The 16,811-nt window shown below is 36.3% G+C and overlaps 1 protein-coding gene across 8 annotated transcripts in view; it reads right to left on the bottom strand.

Annotated features, from left to right (window-relative positions):
• Positions 1-16,811, bottom strand: part of csmd3 (CUB and Sushi multiple domains 3) — a 709,139-nt gene that overhangs the window by 108,433 nt on the left and 583,895 nt on the right. For 5 of the 8 annotated variants that reach the window (XR_010005888.1, XM_062980075.1, XM_062980077.1 and 2 more), the window contains 6 exons: positions 16,268-16,445; positions 11,335-11,480; positions 6,790-6,870; positions 4,490-4,612; positions 3,257-3,445; positions 2,838-2,984 (listed from right to left, as the gene is read on the bottom strand). Coding sequence is in view for 7 of the 8 variants with exons in the window: in XM_062980075.1 (XP_062836145.1) it covers positions 2,838-2,984; positions 3,257-3,445; positions 4,490-4,612; positions 6,790-6,870; positions 11,335-11,480; positions 16,268-16,445 (864 nt within the window). In the remaining variant the exon portion in view is untranslated. The remainder of the gene's footprint in view (positions 1-2,837; positions 2,985-3,256; positions 3,446-4,489; positions 4,613-6,789; positions 6,871-11,334; positions 11,481-16,267; positions 16,446-16,811) is intronic. The other 3 variants (XM_062980076.1, XM_062980079.1, XM_062980081.1) reach the window with 1 other exon arrangement.

Below are 16,811 nucleotides of genomic sequence, written 5' to 3'. Positions count from 1 at the left end.
ATTGGATTCACTTTTCAAGTAAAGGCCATCTTACTGCTTAAGTTAAGAGCTAGGCTTTCATTTATTTCTTCATCCACAGTGTGAACCTTACTTCTCTGCATCTGATAAAAATTTGCATGTGTTAATTACAAATGTAATCCACTTACACTGTGTCAACATCTAAGTTCAATTTTCTTTCTGAAGATTCTGCACATTGTAATTGATACTTGTTTTAACATGTATCCAGAATAATTAATATTAGTAGGAAGATCAAGAAAGATGACATGGGTCATTTCTGGATAAAGAAAATACAAATGTAGCTAGCATGAGGTGGAGGACAGGAAGAATTCCAAAAGATGTTGAAAGTATGCAAATTGCTGCATAATATTATACAGTTTGATAAAAGGTTGTCTTGCATGGTTTATATTCTCATTCTCACTTGACTGAGCTGTGCATGCATATATTCTTCTGCTTATAATACTGACAGTTACCTTCCTGATGTCTATTTTGAGAAGTAAATGGATTTTGTACTCTGTAAAAGGATCTCAGAGGAAAATCTAGATGGTTAATTTTACAGTGGAAATTTATTATTGGAAAAGATCATAGGATAACACTGCAGCTGTGATTTATAAAGGGCCTGGAGTGGGAAGGCTGTGTGTGCTTTTTTCCCTTTTCAACAGCAAATAACACCTTCATCTATATCTACATCTACATCTCTTTTTGGAGTTTAAGAAATGCCTGGTAAGAAGTTTCCTGATCTGCTTGATTTCATGACCACCAGGGCATAGTAATCATGAGTTAAATGACTACATAAAGGTGTACAGAAACAAGACATGGTTTCCTATAGGCTTCTGTAAGCCCTACTGACCACTTAACCTAAACACTTTCAAACATGCTGGGATATATATATATATAAAACCATATATATCTATATATATAAAAGAGTGATGGCATCAGGGCAGCGGACAAAACAACAAAACTACAGGCTCCCCAACCTCGAAATTTGACAACACAACCCATCATTCACGGCTCTAGGTTGATACAACAAAAAGAAAAGAAAAATAAAGTCCTAATTACAGGGAGAGGAATAACAGTTTTTATCCAATTGCTGCCAGTTTGAAGGCTAAGCTCCACCCACTTGGTCTCCTAGAAACCTGCTCAGCCCAGGGGACAGGCACAGTTAGGCCTCACTTAGGCCTCTTCCACAGATTTTAACTGGATTATATGGCAGTGTAGACTCAAGGCCCTTCCACACAACTATATAACCCATTTAGAATCTTGTATTATCTGCTTTGAACTGGATTATCTTGACTCCACACTGCCATATAATCCACTTCAGTGTGCATACTAAACATAAAGACAACCATACAACAGACTTTCAATACCACCACTACCTCAACAATTTCTCACCAACACCACCAGACAACGCCACAGCAACGCGTGGCCGGGCACAGCTAGTATATATATATATGGCTTTAGGTAATACCAGCATAAACTTTATCCAAAGAGTGGACTGCATTACAGGCAGTCCCAAGTTATGAACAAGATAGGTTCTGTAAGTTTGTTAAATTGAATTTTTATGTAAGTTGGAACAGGTACATAACTTCACACACACCCACACACACAAGCTTTGTATAGCATAGGGGAGGACTGACACCCCTGTGATGTTTGTTTTGCTTTCTGTGTCTCTGTTCAGAAGATTTCATCTCACTTTCTGTCCCTGTGATAATCGGACTTTGAAAAATTTTGCTTGATGTGGAAACAAAGATTGGTGATAGAGCTTCAGTGGAGACACCTTTTCCCCATGATAACTCTTTCAGGAGCGAATTTCCCTTCCTAGGGTTAGATTTCTCTCACTTCCTGTTGTCTCACCCCCATTCTTAACTATGAGTCATTTGTAAGTCAGACTGCTTGTATATGGCTGTGAAAACTCATATAATCCAATTCAATGCAGTTAAAATGTGTTCTAAAACTGCATTATATGGCAGTGTAGGTCCAGCCCCAGAGTCTGTCTGCAGTGGGTGACATTGCACATATAATTTGCAAAAGCAGTTATGTGATAAGCCAGTTTTGATATCTCCAAATAGGGATATAAGCACAGCCCTCATATGTCTCCTGGAAACAGCCCTATAAACAGCCTGAACTACCCTAGCAAGACCTTAAATTGTTATTTAAATCTTTGTGTAAAGTGAGATGCAAAGCAAATCTGCACTTTTTCTATCAGATGAACTATCTGAGGCTCCATCTACACTGACCATTTAATGCAGATCGAACTGCATTATATGGTCAGGCTAGACTTAGGCTGGATCTACAATGCCATACAATGCAGTTTCAGAATGCAGATTAAATATATAGAACTGCATTATATGAGTCTACAGTGCCATATAATCCAACTAAATGTGATTAATCTGCATTCTGAAATGGCTTTATATGGCAGTGCAGATCAAGCCTTAAAAAACAAAACTCAATGCAGTTAAACTGCATTATATGAATCTGCACTGACCATATAATGTAGTTCAATCTGCATTAAATGGTAAGTGTATATGGGAACTGTGTATATTTGTTAAAAAATAAACACAGTAATTCAGGAAGTGGTAGGCTTTGAAAAAATGGGAGTCACCTTTAAATACTTTACTTTGGCCATTGACATTGTTGGGAAATGGAATGCAACTTTGTTGAGTAGACATTCTTACCAATATAAAAAGAACTTAGTTGTACATTAACACAGCATAGAACATTGTTTCAGATACTCATTCTTGTCAATCTGCAACCCATTTGTCCAGATGAAAAATGTCATCTAGAGATTTACCTATTAATTATATTGAAGGGTAAAAAGGGGGAATATTTGCATTACATACCTATATACCTTATCCTGAAACCTCTCTTGTTCGTTCCATGGTCTGCTGACCAACGGAGAAACACTTCATGGCCCGTGCTAGTTATATTTAGAGTTGACGAATAATCTCCACTTAGGGAGATTAACAAGGGACTGTGACTATTTGGTCCTTAATAACAGGGATAGATGAAAGATGTAGAGAGAACAAGAAAAATAAATATTAAAATTAGAGCTATACCCAAAGTCTCCAGGAAAAATAGTTAGCAGAAGAATAAAGTATCTTATAGTGACATGTTGCATACTGCAAATGAGATTTAAAGAATAAAGTGTGCCCATCAATGCCAGTGTAATTAACGTACAAAATACAATATAGTGGTTGGGAAAATTTATATTCTAAAATCACCCAGTTGAATATACAGTTGAATATACTGTAGTAGTTACCATCAAACACCTCAAGTATATCAAATTCCTTTTCTGTTTGGAAGAATTCAAAATAAAGGCTGATATTGTAACCCTTTTCCACAGTAATGGTCCATGCACACATTTGAAGATTTGGATAACTATCTGGATAGCCAGGGCTCATAATCACTCCAGTTGAATCCAGACGCAATTCATTTGCCGGACATAGCACTGCAAAGCAAAGAAACTTTGTTATAAAAATTCAGATAGCTGGAAAGATATGGGTTGCATTTTTATTTTTGAACATTCACTAGCTATGTATTGATCATTTCTTTCCTATGAATTTCAAAATATGAACTAATGGCATGTTTTAACAGGCAATTCTGCAATATTAGATTTAATTAAACATTCATTATTTATTTAAGTTAACCAAAAATGTGTGTTAGGTTAATTCAAATCCCTAACTTGTTCAGGTATTCCCTGACACTACTGTATCTCAATTTTTCAGTCTCTCTATGCTACCCTAATTTAAAAGGAAATGTGCTATTTGAGGTGATATATTTCATTATAATCCAGGAACTGTAATGAACATGTCCTATAACAGTGTGTAACTTGGTGGAAAACTGAACCTTAATAACATCCTGTGTAACCCCTAAATTCAATTTACAAGATGGCCTAAAATTAGTTATACAACTTGATTGATGTCATTGATTTTTTTTGTAAACAATATTTAAAAGTATAAATTGACCACAAGGAAGCAGTAGAGGCTTTGCTGAACAACCCTCTCCTTTTTGTGACTAGTTGCAGACAATTCCTGAGAATATATGTTATTGTGGCTTTTATCTGTTGTAAGCAAGTCATTAACTTATGCATGAACAACGTCTGGAACGTCATATATCAGCAGTATATGCAGCCCTAAATGTTCAGTGGGCATTTTTTAAATCACAAATAAGGGGGGAAATATGAAGCTAATAGACTAAGCTAAAAATCAGAAAGTTCTTGATTCAAACTCAGTTTCTGCCATTGAGTCAACAGTCTTGGTCAAGCCACTTCCTCTTAGATCCAAATCTCTGGTCATTAGACTGTAATACCAAACTACTTTACAGGACTGTTGTAAAGGTTATAATATATTAATATATGTAAAAGTTTCATATCTAAAGTTTTATATCTTTGCGTATTTAATACATAGGTCTCGGTTTTCAACAAAATTTCAAAACATATCACAACACAGAATGAATATATCTAGGTTTGTAAAAAAAAAGAAAAGAAAAGTACACAAAAAACCTTGACAAGCAGGAGGTACTCCATCCATCTGTAGCCTCTCTCCCAGTCTACATGTCAGAATCTCATTACCAACTAATGTAAAGCCTGGTAGACACTGGTACCTTATTATGTCTCCTGTTTGATTTAAACAGAAAAGACAATAAGTCTGTAGTTAAACAACAATTAATTGGGAATTTTGACATTGACAGTTGCATTGATTAATGAAGTACTTTTCCCACCATGAATAAAATGGAAATGACCAGTACGTCACCAACTCTGATTAGAAAGAGGAAACATTATGGAACATGAGCAGCCACATTTATCATTTTGTGCCAGCTATACTATTACTGTAACTCATGCACTTTGGATGGTTGTTACTTTGCAGAGCAAAGCAGTATGCTGATAAGAGTCTGAAAGCTCCATATTTTGTGGTTGTCGTGGCAGTAGCTAATAGGAAAGCTATCAAGTTTCCTATACCTGATAGGTAGGTAGGTAGGCAGGCAAGCAGGCAGGTAGACATATCAACACAATATCTATGTAGTTCAGATAATGGCTCACTGGAATTGAAGCTACTCGGCAATTTAAAAACAAATTTCAAAATGCAGCCATATATGCAGTGTTCATGCAATTCTTTTTGCATTACATGTTTCTGAACATGACATAGGACAAATTTTTGTAGCATTTTATTCTTCTCTACAACTCAAATTTTTCCTTATGGGACTTTGCTTTTTCTCATCAAATTCAGAAAGGACACAGTCCTAGGCAGCCATATATGTAGCAGTAACAGATGGATCTGTGTTTGGTTAATGAATGTTCAAATATTTTACAGCAGGTGATCATCCGGTTGAACAAGCAAACTTTCCCCCCCAAAAGAAAATGGTCTTGTCCATTCAGCCAGGTAATTAGCTTCAATAAAACCTTTTAAATCACTTCTGGCTGCATGCACATGTCTCCCTCATCTGCACATATAATTGCTTAAATACTACAGCCAAATCCTTCTGACTGATGAGGACCACAAAGTGCAGAAGGTTTGACAGCCATAGTCAACTGAAACACTACAAAGTACATCAGAAATACTATAATATTTCAGTATATTGGAAATAGGACTTGGATATATTTGAGTAGGCACCAGAATGAGATACATGTGAGATTATTTTGTTAGTTAAATCGTTTTTAAAAGTTGGATTTATTTCTGCAAGTATGATTCAAAAATAATGGGTTTGATCTAATCTAGTATGGTGACTACAATAACTATACACAGAGAACCTGTAATGGTCTGAACAACTTAGAGAATTGATTATGTTTAGCCTGGAAAATAAAAAGATTTGGAGGTGTCATGATAGCCATATTTAAATATGGAGTAATGGATTCAAACTACAAGAAAAAAGATTCCATCCATTAGAAAGAACTGCTCAACACTGCCTAGGAGTTTGGTGGAGTCTCCTTCTTTGGAAATTTTCAAACTGAGTTTGGATTGCCATCTGTTGGGAGTGCTTTGATTGCTACATGGGAAGGCTTTGGAAGGGATGGCCCTTGTGGTCTCTTCCCAGGTGGGGCTTTGGTACACATGTTCTTGTTTTCCATTCCCTATTGCTCTTTCTCTCATCCTCAATCAACCTTCTATGACATATGTACATGCTCAGACTTAATTTGCTTGTTCTTTTCCCTCTTTTTGTGGCAACGTAGTAAACACATTAGTGCCCATGAGTGACCATTTCTGTCCCCAGGGCAAAAGTATCTTCTCTCATGCTGGATTCACACTATATAATTAAATGCTGTTTGGCACCACTTCAACTGCCAAGGTTGAATGCTATGAAATCCTGGGAGCTGCAATTTCATGAGGCACTAATACTCTTTGGCAGCGAAGACCTTTTGAAGATACTCCCATGGAAAAAGCCAACTCATTATCCTCATCTATGATATTGTTTTTCAAAATGCCAGAGGTAATTCTAGAATGGATATTTAGAACATCAGAACAATCAGGCCTGGTAGATAAGGAAGGCTCTCCAAAGACAGCAGAAAATCATTAATGGGCCACAGTTTTCATGTATTTTGATTGTCCCCCATTTTCTAGGCACCTGGTACAAAAAAACAAAGCCATAAAACAACCACACTCATTTTTTTCTAAATGTTTGATTATCTGGATAATTCTGAATTCTACAGGAACTTCAATTAACCTTATTTGATGAGTAAATCTATTTTTTCTCTTCATGCATACTCATCTGAAGTTAAAGCCTCGGAATGCTTGTGCCCATTCAGCAGTTTTAGTTTTAGGAATAAATGTGTGCCATTTATGTTTAGACTGGTTTTACCTATTTCAAATTCATCATCCTCAGTCAGGATTTCAGCATTTGGTACAGCAGCTGGTGCCTGACACACTCGGAGTTGATATGCTGTGAAATGCAGTAGAAACATTAGGATCAATAAGTGTATAAGATAACAGTAAACACTTATGGCTTTACTGCAAACAGATCAACTTCACACAAAACAAAATGCATTATTCAGTTATTTAAAGTAACATAGATTATTTCGCCAGAGATTTCATTTTCCTGTTGTACTTATCTGTTTAAACAAAATACTTAATGGTGATATCTCAATTATTACATATAGGCATTAGGGATGCGCAACATTATTGTTAGTCCTTGTAAGTTGGATCAAATTTTTAAAATTCATACTTATGATGCAATATCCAACATGTGGGCATAGCCTGCACCAAAAACTTAAGAATAGAAATTTACCCAATACTTTTTCATTTGAATTTTGTAAACTTCAAAAGCCTCCCAAAGTCAGTTTCATTTTCAGTGCAAGGAAGCAAAGCCCAAAAGGTTGCCTATTCTCTTTAAATTAATGGCCTCTTGCCATTAGAAGGAAGTAGCAGGGAGAAAGCAGAGTTCGCTGGGAAAGAGACTGAGAAAGCACAGAACTCTGGGAAATATAGTCTGGAATGGTGAGGAGCCCCAAAATACATTTCCCACAATTATGCTCAGCATCAGAAAACCCCAGTCAGGATAGGGGAGAGATTTGTCCCTCTGTAGCAGCAGCCAGCCTGAATTCCAATAAACAGTTGAATCTGCAAAGAGAAGGACTGACTGATTCTTCTAGTAAGTAAATCTCTGGGCTGAGCTGGGAAAAAATCCCTAAATGGAATTTCTATTGGTTAATATGAGAGACATTCAATGATATAGCTGTTGTGGCTTTTTAAAAAAAAAAACAAAAAAAGTTTCTGTCAAAACTTTTTTAAAATCCCTAAAATCAGTAGATGTACGAATATTTCTGGAAGTTGCGGCCGGGGGGGGGGGGGATGATACCCTGTTATCTTGTGTCATTGTGTAAAAAATTCAAGATGAAAGCTTTTGTAGTTTTGTTTAAAAATGTTGTTTATAAAAACTTTCCCAAAACTCTGTGGATAAGTGAAACATTCTGAAACTTGATGGGCCAACAGTGGTAAATGTGTTCTACCATTGTAGCAAGTTTCACCCCAGTAGCTGTAAAAACAAGGGAGAAAGGAGCCCCTGAAGTTTCTCCACTTGCACAATTACTATAATGAAAAAATAACACAATTTTGTTACTCTAGTCATACTAACAAAATTTTTGCTAACTATACTTTAGAAACTCTTTAGAAACTAAATGCTGGCACCCCCTAATTTTGTAATTAGTTTTGAAACATATTTTCATCAATCACACAGTCCTAATATATATGTTAGGTTCCAAACCACCTCCATAGAGCCAGTATCAATTTAAAACAAATCACAGTTTTTTTTAACTTTTCAAGTGCATATAAAAGGCTAAAACACATTTACATTATGTGTTCAGTGTGCAATAGTGCTAGGCCTAAAAAAATAAAGTAAAAATAATAAATACATAAACTTCCAGAATATGATCCTGAGGCATGAAATACAGAATAGTGCAAATATGATACTTTTGCTGTACTATACAATTGAAAAGTGCCATATTAGTGAATCACTTTAAAAGCATGGTATGTCTATATTTTGGGGAATATGAAAAAATAGATCTCCAAGAATGCTCTGTCAACTCAGTCTGTCACTTTTAAAAATGATAGCTTGATGCCTCAGATTAATTAACATTTAAGGCAACAGAACATGTTGGAATATTATTTTTGGAAATCTAATTTTGGGGGCTGTATAGCATGAGTACAGCTTCCTCTAGCTTCTAGCTCCCCAGAGTACAATTAGAAATAATATATTTCACCTTGTTGTAATTCTAAACTTGGTATCTAAGAAAATGGTGACAAATACTTTTCAGAGGAAACTAAAGAAATGATAGTGGACATACTTCTTTGCCCTTCTACAAACTTTTTCAACCACCTTTTTCCAACTGAAATACTGAAATTTTCACTTCCAAATATTCTGTGTATCTATATGCATGTTTGTGGCAGAGTATGTGAATATGTGCATATTTCATTTTAAAGTAAAAGAAAGAAAAAAAGAAAATACAATAAAAAGTAAAGCAGGAATTTTAGGGATCGCTATGAAATCTTGCAAAAACAGGTGTCAAATAGTTATCACTCTTTGTATGAATATTTCCCATGAATTAAAACATTTGTATGGATTTTTCAAACTTAAGGATGAAATTCAACAGAGATCAAAATCACATCTCCATTCAGGTGCAAACAAATAAATAAGCAGGCACAGGAATAAGCATAGGATCGAGGAGATCCGAGTTAGTAGCACCTTATGTCAAACGGATCCAGGTATAGTTCACCACTACCAGTACACAAGCTACAAGGGAATGATATGAAGCTGTTAAAGCTCTAAGAGTAACTTCCAGATCATGAGAAACAAGAATGTTATTATATTCTGCAGCTTTTATGCTTCATCTGGAGTACAGTTTAGGCCTCAAATTTGAAGCATATTGACAAATCAGATTGTGTCAACAGTAGGACATTCAGCACATTGAGGAAACAAGAAAACAAATCTAGTGAAGAGCAGCTGAAGAGCTGGATACACATAAACAAGAGAAGAGGAAATTAAAAGGTGACATGATAGTTGTAAAAAAATCTGAAGGGCTATTATGTAGAACATCCTTTATGCTGCTCCAAAGTGCATGACTAGAACTAATTGATAGAAACAACGGAAGCAGATTTTGCCTCATTTTGAAGAGAAACTTCTAACCATAAAAACTGTTCAGTAGTTGAATGACCTTTCTCTGCAGGCAGTGGGCTCTCTTCAACCAAATATATGAGCAGAGGCTGAGTTGAGTTCTACACTAAGCAAGGGGCCTCCAAAGCCCCGCCAAGTCTCAAATTTTGATTGTAAGTCATGTTTTATTATTCTTTATTTTATGAAAGATTTTCTTGAGTCCTATTTTGGCTTTATTCTAATTTTTTCCCCTCTTCATGAGTGCCATGGTTACTCCGTTACTAGCTTCTCCTTCCAACCTTAGTTTATTGAATCCTCACCACAAAATAAACAGACCAGACACAAGATGAGGAGAAATAAATGGGCAATTTATTGACCTAATTAGAAACTGGTAATTGAGCTAATTGACTAGTTGTGGGGGGAGCACTGCGACATAGTAATGGTGTGAGGCCAGGTATCTTTTGGGACCACCTGCCAAGCCAAACACTGGTCAAAACAGCTGACCCCGGAGGAACTCCACATTGATGGTTTGCTGTCTTGGCTGGTCATTACTGGAAGGCCGTTCCAAGGAAGCTCCCCCCCCCAACCATAAAGCCTAATAGGAGAAAGGCAAACCCTCCAAGGTAAGCCGGGCTGTGGCGCAGCTGTTGAGCAGCTGCCTTAAATCACTCTGACCATGAGGTCATGAGTTCGAGGCCAGGCCGTGGTGGGGTGAGCACCCGTCAATTAAAAATAAAAAAAAATAGCCCCTGCTCATTGCTGACCTAGCAACCCGAAAGATAGTTGCATCTATCAAGTAGGAGATAAGGTACCACTTATAAAAAGTGGGGAGGCAAGATTAACTAATTTACGACCTGGTATGAGGAAGTGCCGTCAGTGTGGATGATGAAGCAGCTGCTCCCCCCTGTGGCCAGAATCGAACATCCCCTCAGAAGAAGGTTAACTTGCCTCTGCGTGTCTCTCTCTGTCTCTGTTTGATGTGTTTACAAATGGGCATTGAATGTTTGCCCTATGTGTGTTATAATGTGATCCGCCCTGAGTCCCCTTCGGGGTGAGAAGGGCAGAATATAAATACTGTAAATAAAATAAATAAATAAGCCCTAAGGGAGATATTTTGGGAAACCCCCTAAGCCATAAAGTCTACAGAGATAAACCCAAAATCCCCCCTTCATCCCAGTATGGAGGGGTGCCAAGATGTATGCTGATCCAAGATCTCCACCCGCCCCCCACTTCCTGCCAGTGACACCTTTTATACAGCCCCCACGCCTTTAAAGTCCTTACTCCCAGCAGCTTCAATATGGGGTAGGTGAAAAACCCTCTTCTCTGAGGAGGGAAGAAAATCCTACCTGGCCCTAGTGTGACCAGCATAACTCATATTGAACTGAGGGTGGGCGGGCGGGTGGGTAGTGCTACAGGAAAGCAAATGCAGAGAGGAGGGAAGGTTATTTAAGCCCCTCCCCTCTGCCAACTGGTGGGAACACCAGGCAGAACCAGCTGGTCTTTCGCAGGGGGGATTCAATTGCTCCCCTCCGGCTGGCTACTTCTGTCTGGAGGTGTGTGTTTTCTACTAATTCTAATGCCATATTTTCCAGTGCTGCTTTCGCATAACCAGGTATATGACCGACTCTTGTGTCTATCATATTAAAAGGCTACCTAGTAGCTCTTTAATATAACATTAAATAATTCAGCTGGCATAGAAGAAAGAATCCTTTTATAGATGAACATACATTCACAAATTCGGAAGGAAATCACACTAACCATGATAACTCAGCACAAAGAAGCCACTTGTTGTGAAGTCACTATGGAATTTTATGAGTATCTGATTTGAAGTGCTGTAGACGGATTCCAATGCTGTGTTTCCACTAAACTGACCAATCTGAGGTGAACTTTGATCAGGTCCATCCCTGAAAATAGCAATCACAATGGCAACAACAAAGTTAAAAAAGTTTAAAGGCTCAAGACATACCAGCAATAAAGTATAAATAAAGAAAAATGCAAAGTCTTGTGTCACTGGATTTAGGCTCTTTTCAAAATATGCCAACAGCACAATTCTATAATTTAGAAGTAAACCCAATTATTTTACTTACTCTCTAGGATAATGGCCAAAAACAAGTTGCAATGCAACAGGAAGCAGAGAGCCCTCTATTCCATAATTGTCCGTTGTTCTACAACTGTTGTAGCAGAAATTTGGCATCAAGTAGCTCTTTTTTACACACTTTCAAGATCCTTCCCAGATGTACAGTCTATGATTTGTTTAGATAAAGCTATCATTGCAAGTGCCCTGTAGCACTATTTATAAAGACCTGTCAAACAACACTCAATGGCATGTAAAAATTTGTTGGTAATTTTCAGTGGAAGCTAGGACATTTTGAGAAGGCATAGGTGATGAGTAGAGTGGCTCTTCTTCCTCTACACTATGAGAAGTGAGAGATAGCAGGAAATTGGTAGCAAAATGAGATCTGAATGGGAACAGAGAGATTATTTATTTCTTTACAATAAATCTTGTGATACAATGGGTTCTCCAATAATGTTAACACACAAAAGACAAATAATCCAGAGTACAGAAGGTCATTACACAAGTCCCTTGTTGTCCACCGGGGTTTGGCTCCAGGAGCCCTTATAGAAACTTAACAAAATCAGTGTATGCTGAAATTCCATTAGAAACAATAGCTTAGTAAAATTGTGTCCTGTATATAAAATGGAAAAATCGAGGTTTGGTTGTTTGTTTGATTTTTGGTGGGAAAGATATTTTCAAGCTGTGGATGGGTGATTCTGTGGAATCATAATTCATTAATACAGAAAAAATGTATTTTTGAGCTAACTGACTAGAGCAATACTGACACACACACACACATACACACACACCTTGGAGTCTTTAAATGAGCAAATATGAAGATGAACAAGCAAAAGGACCCTGCTGATCAAATATTTTGTATTCCATGGAACACCTATATATTATTTTGTCCTTTTACAAGGTGTGAAACTATTTTAGAATATACTTGTTTGTCCATACATTTTATGTCAACCATACTTTACAGATACTTAATGTTCTGAAAACAATGTTTATGGAGTATTCAAAGTATTTAGCTAACATTCAAGTGCATTACACTTGAAAAGAAATTCTGTTTTTTTTCCCTGTTTCCCAGAAGTATCCTGCCTTTTTTTTCAGGCTTCGTCGAAATTTTCATATGATGCAGTTTCTGAATCCCGATTATCTGCTTTGAACTGAAATATATGTCAGTGTATTTATTTATTTATTTATCCTATTTATGCCTCCCCCCTCTTTACTCCAAAGGGGACTCAAGGTGGCTTACATATGGCAATTATTCAATGCCTTAAAACACATACAAACATTAATCTTAAAAATAAATTAAATTAAAATTAATATATGTTAAACATTTAAACATTACATTCAATATTAAAATCACGCCATCCAGAAATTATAGTCCAAAGCCATTCTGTAGTCATTGTGTCTATTCCAAATCTATTATTGCACTGTGCTATTCTCCTAAAGCCTGATCCCAGAGCCAGATTTTTTACTTTCCTCCTGAAGGCTAGAAGGGAGGGGGCTGATCTAATTTTGCTAGGGAGGGAGCTCCACAGCTGAGTCATATAATCCAGTTCAAAGCAAATACCTTATATACTCGAGTATAAGCTGGCCCGAATATAAGCCGAGGCACCTAATTTTACCACAAAAACTGGGAAAACGTATTGACTCAAATATAAGATGAGGGTGGGAAATGCAGCTGTTTCGGGTCAAATTCAAAAATAAAAATAGATATTAATAACATTGCATTATTTGAGGCATCAGTAAGGTTAAATGTTTTTGAATATTTATATAAAACTGTAATTTAAGATAATAATAACACTTTAATAAGATAAGACTGTCCAACTCTGAATGCCTATATACTCAAGTATAAGCCAACCTGAATAGAAGCCAGCCAGGACCCTCACTGGAGTATAAGCCGAGGGGAGCTTTTTCAGCCCTTAAAAAGGACGGAAACACTAGGCTTATGTTCGAGTATATACAGTAATCTGTATTCAGAAACTGGATTATATGGCAGTGTAGATCCAGCCTCAATGGATCCATGTATCTTTAAGAAATCAAGCAGGAAAAGTACTAATTCAGTTCCTGGTTTTCATCAGGGACATAACTGTTTTATATGACAATTCTATAATTATTTATTTGAATTATATATGTGCTTTCTAATTACTCTTTTAAAGCTATGAAAGCCTAGTAGGTCTTTGCTGTGATACAGGAAGAAGTGGTTCTCTATCAAGTTGATGGATTTACTTCAATGGCTCTATTGGAAAGGGTACCTATTTTAATTGCTACTACTTTTAATTAAGGATGCTGCAGAATGTAGATGTAACAATACTACAATTTTTGTGGGTCAAAATCAAGCATTTGAATTCTCAATGGAAGGCAAACTTTTATTCCTGAAATATTTACTTTTCCTTATCCCCAATATTGACATATGGCCATTACCCACAACAGTAGTGCATGCTATGCATTAAAAATAATTGCTCCAAGAAGCAAATTATTGAAAATACAAGAAACAGTTCTCTAATCATGCCTCAGAAAATCATTGGAACGGTTTCCAGTCATATTTATAACAATCTATTATGGCTGCTTATTAGGCACAGTAGCTTCTCTAATACTTTTCAGCAACATTTGTTTTTATATCTCTTCTTTGATTGCAGGTTTGTCAGTACATAAGACAGCACCTATTCAGTATATGTGGATATTTAAGTGGCAAGGCGAGATGATCAGCCTTCAGCTAGAGGAGACAGCTGACTAGAATAAATATAATTTGTTCATGCTGTGGGAACTGCAGGCCAAAAAAAGGAGATTTCTCTTAGACTTTCAAGGCTTTCCAGCTCAGTGTAGAGCTACCAGCAGCAAGTTCTTGCTGATGGCAGCAATGCCAAATGAGGATAACTGGAGCCTGAAGTAGAAGGCCTGGCAAATGAGGCAGTGAAAAGAGATGCACTGAATCATAGCTGCATCTTTTTCCTTCCTTGTTGTTAAAATCTTCTCTTTAGCCTCAACTACATTCACACAATTGGTCATTCCTCCTTGCTTTGCAATTATTTCCCTCAATTTGTCATCCTTCTGTCACTGAAAGTACTGCTCAAATCACTACAGATCAGGCTTTTCAATTTAGACTCGTATTTTTCCTGCCATGCACATAGATTGAAACAGTGTGCATTGGATCTATTACAAAGCTGGTTATATCTCTTTTTTGAAGTAATGGTTTGTGGGCTAAACAAATTATTGACTTGAATCTTTCTAATGAAAAATGTTATACAAGAGTAACAAATTCAAAGGCTGCTGCTTTGATTGAGATATATAGCTAGTTTCATCTAGATTTGGATCTGCCTATTTAACTTTAATGATGAATTCTAATCCACATACTGCATTTTCCGGAAAATAAAACTGAGTTTTATATTAATTTTTGTCCCAGAAGATGCATTAGGGTTTATTCTCAGGGGATTTTTTTCATGTGTCAAGTGCACACATTATTCGTACATTATGTCTGTACTCCGATTGTGCATTTGGCAATAAGTCTCGTTCATCTGTTTACATAGGCATTTACCTCTCATTCAAAGGCTCCCGCTTGGGTAATTACAAATAATTGTAATTTATAGTATCATTTATTTGAAGTATTAATGTCAATAATATTGTTTATTTATACATAATTATATATTAATATTATTATTTTATGATCCAACAATTCTATTATGTTGTAACAGGTGTACAATTGGTAAATGCATCTATCTGGCTGATAGATAATCTTAACTCAGGCTTATTTTGGGAGTAGGGTTATGTTATGAGCATCCTGAAAAATCATACTAGGATTTATTTTCCGGTTAGGTCTTATTTTTGGTAAAACAGGATATATAGAGTGGGTCCTTGCTATCTCTTCAGGTTTGGTACCAGGACTCCCTATATATAAAAATCCATGGATGGTCAATTCCCATTATATACAACAGCAGAGTAAAATGGTGTCCCTTAAATAAAATTAAAGTTTGCTTTTTGGATTAAAAAAAAATCAAGCCTTGGATGGCTGAACTTATGGATGCAGAATCCATGGATATGGAGGGTCAGTTCTAGTTGATTGCTGTGCATTTGTTGACTAGCTGCTGAATATGTGAGCCAAGCTAAGTAGTGTCAGCCCTGGTTAGAACTTGGATGGCAGAATAACAACAAATGCCATGTGATGGAGGCTATATTTCATGAGAAGGAACATGCACAATAGCTTCTGAGTATTCCTTGAAAAAAAGGGGGGAACCATGAAGTTGATGAGGTTGCCATAAGTCCACAGGAACTTAAGGGGGACAAACACGCACACATTTGAGAAGCACTTACACATGATGCAAACGCTTTCAAGATATTAGTGTGTTTATTGCAGCTTACTGACTGGTTTGCTATGTTAATCATAAACCTATCTGACATATAACAGAAAATGATAAAGAAATGCCAATAACTCTGGAGATCATTGATTTCAAACATAGAATACATATTACTAAGTTTTAGATTATGTATTAAAGATATTTAAAGATACAGGATATTTTGTACCACAAACCTGAAATGCTAAAACACACCAAAACAGTAAGATGAATCAAAATGTTAATTGTTCATATGTGTTATACCATAAATGGATTGATCATGTTAATTTTTGCTTACCAAACAGTTATGAAATCATATATTGGTTCTGTCTGAAGAACAGTAAAATTGATATAAATTCCATTCCCAGGTGGTACTTTTACAAGCCAAAAACAGTCTTGGAAATTTGGATATTCATCAGGATAGCCTGGCGAATATATAGTACCATTCATAGCAGTTATATTTCCACCACAAAGAGCTGTAAAACAAATAAAAAGAAACTAACAGCAATAGTTGATCAATATGCTGAAATATTTCTGCATTTAAAAAAAGTTTTTAAAAAATCTGACTGATATTATGAATGACAAGAAGCAGATACACTATTGAATTGGTCCCAGTACTATTAAATATAAATTGTGATCATGCAATATGATGAGAGGCAATATGAGTAACATATTTGGAAAGTGACTAGAATGTGCTAGTTCCTCCATGGTAATCACAACCTTTTTAGAAGAAGAGAAACTAAATCACAATAGGATTGCCCTTGACTAGTTTAAAGATAATGTACTTAATTTCCCAACCACATTTAAGATATTAGGAGTGGGAATTTAAGCCACATTGCCTT

This window comes from Anolis carolinensis, chromosome 4 (genome assembly GCF_035594765.1).
Source record: "Anolis carolinensis isolate JA03-04 chromosome 4, rAnoCar3.1.pri, whole genome shotgun sequence".
In the NCBI taxonomy this organism is placed as follows: domain Eukaryota; kingdom Metazoa; phylum Chordata; class Lepidosauria; order Squamata; family Dactyloidae; genus Anolis; species Anolis carolinensis.
This window is presented reverse-complemented; position numbering and strand designations above follow the sequence as displayed.